General features: G+C 40.5%; 1 protein-coding gene across 1 annotated transcript; it reads left to right on the plus strand.

Moving 5' to 3' along the window:
* Positions 1 to 3,868: 3,868 nt before the first annotated feature.
* Positions 3,869 to 8,514, plus strand: LOC121933866 (vomeronasal type-2 receptor 26-like). Its single transcript, XM_042473855.1, has 3 exons — positions 3,869 to 3,883; positions 5,531 to 5,657; positions 7,595 to 8,514. The coding sequence occupies exons 1-3, from the start codon at positions 3,869 to 3,871 to the stop codon at positions 8,512 to 8,514; spliced, it is 1,062 nt and encodes a 353-aa protein (XP_042329789.1).

The following is an 8,514-nucleotide window of genomic DNA, read 5'->3' on the forward strand; positions in this document are numbered from 1 at the left end:
TCGAACCGCCCAGTGCTGAAGTCCCCCAGTTCAAGCCTCATCTGATAAGGGCCTTAGAAAGGATTACTATTGGTTTATGTTATGCAAAATGTATTCCAAAGATCCATCTTGTATAAGTCTCTCTCTGGGATTTGTAGTCAAAAAATTATTACATAAATCAGTGTTTCAATACCTTTATGGTCAAGCAATGTATATAACATAAAACATGGACACAAATGTGTACTTTTGGGCAAAACATAAGCGAATAGAATGATTAATCATGTCCCATTATTGTCCCCTAAACATTGGGAATTGCAGGCTAGCCTCTTGTTCAGTAGTTATGAGATCATAAACCAGAATTACAATCTTGTAACTTTGTGGATTCATGTTCACAGTCATGAATGGCCAAACGTGACCATCAAAATCTATCTTGTAAACCAGTATCCCAAATGAAGAATTTCCACTACAGAGTAGGGCATTGGAAAATGACTTCTGCAGTTGTCTCCCAGTCATACAGCCCATTGAAACAAGTAGTTCCAGCAGGACCTTGAGGGGGTCTCTCCAGATACCTGTCTCAATGCACCCTGCAACCTGGAGAGCACTGAAAATGTCATTTCTCAGCACCACAAAAATCCTTTGATTGGGATGCTACCTGTCCTACAGGCTAGGTTTTTTGGGGTGGCATCATCTGACAGAGCTACATTATTGTAGATAACAACTGGTGATGTGGAATCAGGACCACAGGCTTACTTAAGCATCCTTCTTAGTCTACTATGTCATGTAAACAGGGAATACTTTGTATTTTTCCCCATACCATGCATCTTTCATAGAACCATAGGACCATAGCATTGGAAGAGACCACAAGGACCATCCAGTCCAACCTCATTCTGCCTTGTTGAATGACACAATCAAAGCATTTCTGCCACATGTCCATGAGAGAAAATAGTTGATTTCTGTGGGATGCAGACATTGAGATGGGCACTGAAGTAAGGGTCTATAATGTGATGAGGTGTTTGGAGAAAGAAGTGTGTGAGACACACATATCTGAGTAAAGGCACATAGAATTGGCACTTATGATAGATTGGTTCCACTTTTAATAAGTGCATAGACTGACCTCATGTATAAGTGGAGAGAAGGTTTGAGAGCCAAAATTAAGGATTTTGATATGATCTGTGGATAAGTTGAGGACAAGATGTAGAGACATGTAACAAAGGACATAAAGGATGAAGCAAAGAAAAACAATGCCAAAAAAGTTACACAATTCTGATGGGCATCACTGTTTGTGCTCTCCCTAAAGGCTTGATGGATGAGGAGGAAACCATGGTACATGGTGACTATGTAATGGGGGGGGGATGATCCGATGCAGATGGGGCTAAGGCTTATATAGGAGTATATACAGTAATCGCTACCTCAGTTATATGTTGTTGTTTTTTCTTAGATCACATACTGTTTGTCAGTTCCAGATGTATATGGGAAAAGCCAGGTGTCTTTATACCAGATGGCCCCTATGGAAGACTATCAGTACAAAGGAATTATAAAGCTTCTCCTGCATTTCCAGTGGAAATGGGTTGGGGTTATTACAATGGATGATGACAAAGGAGAAATGTTTACCAAGACCATCACACATCTTCTTTCTGAGAATGGCATCTGTAGTTCTTTCATTAAAAAAATGCCAATTTCAGGTGACATCGGTCAGATCTTTGATTTGTTTCCTAATCTAGAGAATCTGGCAGATTTTCTCAGCAGGAAAAAGGTCAATGTGTCTGTTGTACATGCTAACTCTCAAAATATGTTATGCTTCCAGACAATATTAAATCTGCTAAAATACAATAATAAAACATGGAATTTATGGATTATGACAGCTGATTGGAATTTCTCATCAGAGATACTTCACAGACCTCTAGATCCACAAGTCTTTCATGGTGCCTTATCCTTTGCAATTTTATCCAGTGATGTCCAGAACTTCCAAACTTTCCTTCAGACTCTGAACCCCTACTCAGATACGGATGGTTTCATCAGGATTTTCTGGGAGCAGGCATTTGACTGTACAATTTCAGATACAGATACAGATACAGATGTGAAGAGTAAAAGATGCACAGGGAAAGAGAAGCTGGAGGACCTCCCTGGGCCTTTTTTTGAAATGAGCATGACTGGACAAAGTTACAACATCTACAATGCTGTCTATGCTGTGGCATATGCTCTGCATGCAATGTATACATCCAGAATTAAATACAGAGAAATGGTGGTTAGAAACAGACTGAACATTGCTAAATCACAACATTTTCAGGTAATGCCTCAGAAAGAATTCAAAATAAATATTACTATTACTATTGCTACTACTACTACTACAATAAACTTTGCATATTGCATAATAGTGAAGTGAACTAAGGCACAGAAAAATTTATTTTCCTCTATTTGGCATGGTCTAAAACAGTGGTTCTCAAATAGTGGGGTGGGACCCGCAGGGATGCTACAGCTCTTCAAGTGGCAGAGGTGAGACTTGGAGGCTCTGATCCTTCTTCTTCCTCTTTCCAAACATTTTTATGTGTAAAATTTACACAAGTCTTGAGTTAAATATAGGATTTACTTAAATCATACTTAAATCATACTAATTTAAAGGATGACAATTCCTTATAAAATATTAACATAAGATTTTTTTACGAATGAATGAAAATACGCACACTAAACAAAATATTTTTAATCATATACTACATAAAGTGGGGAAGCACAATGTCCTCATGTTGACGTAAAAAGAGTCACCAAGGTAAAATGTTTGAGAACTACTTGAGCATCAAAATTCCCTGGGCAGGAGAAGCAACACCTGATGGCAAAGGCAAAGCAAACACTATAAAACCATGGAGCTTATCACTTTACTCACTTAAAACAGGGCTTGGATGTTTTAAAGGCAGTCCCTGCCTCCTATTGCATTTTTGGGTTCGTAGTTTAGGAAGAGGCATTTAGAATATTCAGCCAGAGAGCTCATAAGCTTCACTGAACTACAAACTCCAAAAATGGAACAGGAGACAGGGCCTGCACTTAAAATGACCTACCTTTGTTCCCATTCAGTGCTGAGGCATGCAATTTTGCTCCAACTGCGGAGCTTTCTAGCGAAGCAAAATGGCACACCTCAGCACTGAATGGGAAAGGCCTGGTGATAGAATGGGGCCAGCATGAGGACAGTGCGGTGTGTAGTAAAATGTGTTCTCTCTCAGCTGCACACATCTTTTACCTGTGCCCAGAACACTAACAAAAGTGTGTGCAATAAGGTCCTTAGTTAAGAATATAGTTAAATATATATCTAATTTAGTTAAGTATATATTTTCACATACAGACACTTAACTCAGGGACCCAATAGAGCAGAGTCCCACCGCCCCTTTCAGTGCCAGATCAGAGCCATGGCAACCTCATGCTGCGGGCCCAATCCAGCACTTTGCTGGCTCTAAAAGAAACAGCAAAATGCTGCTCTTTTTAGAGCCAGCAAAAAGCCATCCTGCCACTGTGGCAGCACTTTCCAGCACTCCTTTGGCATGCATCATCTGAACGCGATACCAAAGGAGTGCCGTGATGCTGTTCACTGGGCAGGCAAGCGGGTGCAGCATGATGCCAGCATGGGAGCGGGGGGCATCGAGACAGACGTAGTCCAAATGCCACACGCCTACGCTGCCCTACACTGGTGCTTCAAGTCGGTCTGTTTTGCATCTAAGTAGCTCATCAAGAACTGAAGACAGTGAGAGCAAGTACTGCTGTTTTTCTAGGTAGGATTTGCAGACCCCCCCCCAGTAAGTGGGAGTAACTCAACTCCATTACGCCTCTCCACCACAAGTTGTTTTGGTGGTATCTGTCATCAATACTGAACTGGATGAGGGCAAATCATCTTAATCCAGACAAGATGGAAGTGGTCCTGGTGAGTCAAAAGACAGATCAGGGAATGGCAATTCCGCCTGTGCCTGATGGGGTTACGGTCTCCTTGAAAATGCAGCTTTGCAGCTTGAGTGTGTTCAGATCGGAGCCATTCTATTTCATTTCTTGTTTCATTATGTCTGTTTTCACCTGTTTCAGATTTCTCACATTCCTTGTTCGTATAGTATGTGTTGTGCAGCTTTGGACCTTCCTTTCACATTCAGCATTTCAACAGCTGAACGTCCTTTCAGCTTGAGTCCAGTTGCATCATTAGCCACAGCAATACACATAGCTGTCCTCTGCTGTACCTCAGTACAACATTGTTGAATGCCATCTGACCTGGTGGTTTCATGATCTGGCACATTCTTCTCTCCCTTGCCAATGCTGGCTCATGTTCTTTCATCTTAGCTCCACAGCTACTTGAGGACCATCTCATTTAACAACAGTGCTGGAGACAAAGTCTCATTAGATGACAAGAGTGATCTGGCAGTTGGACTTGATATCATTAACTGGATTATCTTCCCAAACCGATCCTTTGCAAGAGTGAAAGTTGGAAGGATGGATTTTAAAGAGCCAGCAGAAAAGATGTTCTCTATTGATGAAACAATCATTACATGGCCCAGTGGCTTTAATCAGGTAGCACTTGAATAGAATTTCTTCTTCTAGAACATGGCCACATAGCCCAAAAAACCCACAAAAAACTATGGATGCCAGCCATGAAAGCCTTCGACTTCACAGAATTTCTATGGTCCCAATGTAAGCAGGAACCATAGAAATCTACCAGAATCATAACTTAATGTAATATTCTTTTTTTTATGGGGGGGGGGGGGGTTCTGTGACAAAAATATGGGAAATCTTCCCTCCCCTCCACTGATAATGCAGTGGTTTTAGCTAATTTTTCAGGATCTAATAAATTAAATGTTTCTGTCTAGGAACAGCTTTCTGGGTCTTCATCCCTAGACTGTAAAGTCATTATAATGAAATGCAAAATTATATATTTGCAGGCTTAGACGTATGCTTACCCTGTTAGAATTCACTATCTGAGTGTGCTGCCACACCACAGAAATGAAGCAGTTTGACACCATTTAAACTGCCATGACTCAATGCTATGGAATTCTCGGATTTGTAGTTTTATGTAATATTTAGCCTTCCCTTTCAGAAACCTCTGGTGCCAATATCCCAGGATGTTATAACATTGACATATGGAACTTAAAGTGGTGTCAAACTGTTTTATTTATGCAGTGTGACAGCAGCCTGGATGTACACTGTGGAAAGAATGCAGTTTGATGCCACTTGAAGTGCTGTAATTCCATCATATGGAATCCCCAAATTTGTATTTTTACAAGGTCTTTAGCCTTCTCTGCCAAAGTACTGTCTGCCTCACAAAACTACTAATCCCAGAATTATGTAGGATGGCCATGGCAGTTAAAGTTGTGTCAAACTGCATAGTCTTTTAACGTGTGTGTGTGTGTGTGTGTGTGTGTGTGTGTTATTTTAACTGTTTCAAACTGTTATTGTAATGATTTTTTAAATGTTTTTATTTCTCAGCTGCCTTGGGTCCCTTCTAGGAGAAAGATGGCATACAAATGAAATGAATGAAAAAATAAATAAATAAATAAAACCATATTTCCCCCTCCTTTTTCATGGGTAGGTTGTTCCCCTCGCCTTGTGTAATGACTATTGTCATCCGGGTTACCACACACAAATGAAGAAAGAGGGGCCATTTTGCTGCTATAAATGTGTTCCATGTCCAGAGGGCAAGATTTCAAGGCAGAAGGGTAAGAGACCTCATGTTCTTCAACTGGTTGAGTGCTCTCTCTCTCTCTCTCTCTCTCTCTCTCTCTATATATATATATATATATATATATATATAATTTCCAATGGAGTTTATCACACATGACGCTTCCATCACCCAAATGTTATCAAATGGGGTGGAAGTGTCACCAGTGTGAACATGCCGCAGATACTTCTAAAGTGGAACGGAAGCTTTATCGCCATGGAAGCAGCTCTTTTTTAATTAACGGATTAATCCGTTAATAATAAGAAAAGGGCTTCCATGGTGATAACTCTTCCATTTCACTTTAGAAGCCCCAAGCATGATCATACTGGTGATGCTTCAACCCCATTTTGATGACGTTTGGGTGATGGAAGTGCAACGTTTGGAGCTCCGTGTGATAAACCCCTTTTATCAAACATTACTAATGATTCTGTATGATGTGGTATAGGAGGGGGTCAATGGGATGTGACACCATGATTTACCGCAGCAAAAAAACTATATTATTATTATTATTATTATTATTATTATTATTATTATTATTAAATGATGCCAACCCTAATGACACCACTAAATAGAGGGCCACTTTTATGGAAGTCCTTACACACATAAGCTCCATAGCTCCTTCAAGAAAGCTCCGCTGTAAAATTGGAGGATTCTCCAGAACATAAGTGTATAGATAAGGAAGGTGTGGGCAACTATCCAGTGTTAAAGTGTTTAATGCTCCTTCAGTTTACCGTGGAGGATCACATGAACTCACCCTATTATCATTATTATTATTATTATTATTATTATTATTATTATTACTTTTTAATTTTAATATTGTAGAGGTTATGGGGGAAATGTTGCCATGTTTTCCCCTCTCCTGGGCTATTTTAAAAAGGACTCTCTTGGAACACTCCCAAGAGTGTTTTGGGGTCATTATGAGTAAAAAAAAACAACAACCATGAGGTAGAGTCACTTTGTGGGAGCTTAAATGATATTAGGGCCAACTTGGGGTCCACAGGCTGTATTTTTCCATCTCTTGGATATGAGGTTTCCTAAACAGAAAATGAGGTTCCTTGATCTGAATGGAAGCTGCTTCTTTAAGGCAACATTACCATGTGATACCACTCCATTTGTTTCATTTGTCAGTGCAATTTAAAAATGGGAGAGCTCGAAGGGAAGGAATGAACTGTGCCTGAAAGATTCTTCAACATTAGATAGAGGTGTGTGTAGAGAGAAAGAAAGGAGCAGGGTACAAAAGTTATGAAAATGGTGCATTCAAATATTTCAATAAATACTATATGATTCAGTGTTGCAACTTCACTAACTTCTCTCTGTTGGCCTCAACATGATGCTCTTAAGAGGTGCTCTTATGGCAGTCTCCAAGAAACTGACTCAGACTGTGTCTGCACAGTCCAGAATACTCCAGGATCAGCCTTGAGTATTCTGACCCCAAAGCAGCTCTGAATTCCCCCTGTTACTTGGGCACTCTAGAGTGAAGCCGAGCAGCTATTTGCACATGTGTTTCACTATGCTGCTTGCCTTTGCCGCAGCCAGCATGAATCGCTTCCTCTGAGGCTGAAAATGAAGTATCCAGTATCAATCACATGGCTGGGCTCCTTGTTCTGACCTCAGAATGAGCGGCTCCATGCCAGTGGAGGCGGGTGGCACAGCGAGACGTGGCTGTGTGTGAAAAGCCACCCAGTTTTACTCTGGAAGACTCTGGATTTTCTGAGAAGATCCAGAATAAAAGATGAAATTTTAAAATCTATTTTAGGGGTGGTATAATATGAGTTCTGTGCCGAACTGGCCATACGTCGTCAGGACAGCTCACACCAGAATCAAAGATTGAGCCCTGTGTTATCTGCACTGATTACTGTGGGGCAAGGGAGGGGGGGATGTGTTATTTGGCTTGTGCAGACACAGACTAAAATGTTTACATTTAAATATTTAAAGATATGGCTCATTGTTTGAATTGTCCAGAAGATCAATATCCTAATAAAATCAGAATTGAATGCCTTGCCAAGTCTCTCAACTTCCTGTCTTATGATGAACCTTTGGGCATTGCTTTGGCTGTTTCAGCTCTCACTCTCTCGGCAACCACACTTTTGATGCTTGGGATCTTAATAAAGCATGGCGACACTCCCATTGCCAAAGCCAACAACAGGAACCTTACCTACTCTCTACTCATCTCCCTTCTGTTCTGCCTCCTCTGCTCATTTCTATTCATTGGCCGACCACAGATAGTGACTTGCCATCTGCGACAAACAGCTTTTGGTATCACCTTCTCATTAGCGATTTCTTGTATCCTGGCCAAAACCATCACAGTGATTCTGGCTTTCATGGCCACTAAGCCAGGATCCAAAATGAGAAAATGGATGGGGAAAAGATTTACAAATTCGGTTGTTATCTGTTGTTCATTAATTCAAGCAAGTATTTGCATAGTACAGCTCTGTGCCTATCCTCCATTTCCACATTTGGACATGCATTCTGTACCTGAAGAAATTGTGATGCAGTGCTATGAAACCAATATACTTTACTATATTTTGGGTTACATGGGACTTTTGGCTCTTGTCAGCTTCATCATGGCTTTCTTTGCTCGGAAGTTGCCAGACACTTTTAATGAAGCCAAATTTATCACTTTCAGCATGTTGGTTTTTTGCAGTGTTTGGGTTTCATTTGTTCCTACCTATTTAAGTACCAAAGGCAAATATATGGTGGCTGTGGAGATCTTCTCCATATTAGCCTCTAGCTCCGGATTACTAGTTTGTATCTTTTCCCCAAAAATATATATCATTATTTTGAGGCCAGAACTGAATAGTAAAGAGCTGCTTATAAGACATAAAAAGCAAAAATGTAGCCCCACACTTTTTTAG

The sequence above is a fragment of the Sceloporus undulatus genome, chromosome 6, assembly GCF_019175285.1.
Source record: "Sceloporus undulatus isolate JIND9_A2432 ecotype Alabama chromosome 6, SceUnd_v1.1, whole genome shotgun sequence".
Lineage (NCBI taxonomy): Eukaryota > Metazoa > Chordata > Lepidosauria > Squamata > Phrynosomatidae > Sceloporus > Sceloporus undulatus.

Bases quoted from the DNA above. Each gene is read 5' to 3' on its own strand.
- LOC121933866 (XM_042473855.1), top strand. The intron at 5,658-7,594 runs GTAAGAGACCTC...AAATATTTAAAG, and splicing joins CAAGATTTCAAGGCAGAAGG to ATATGGCTCATTGTTTGAAT.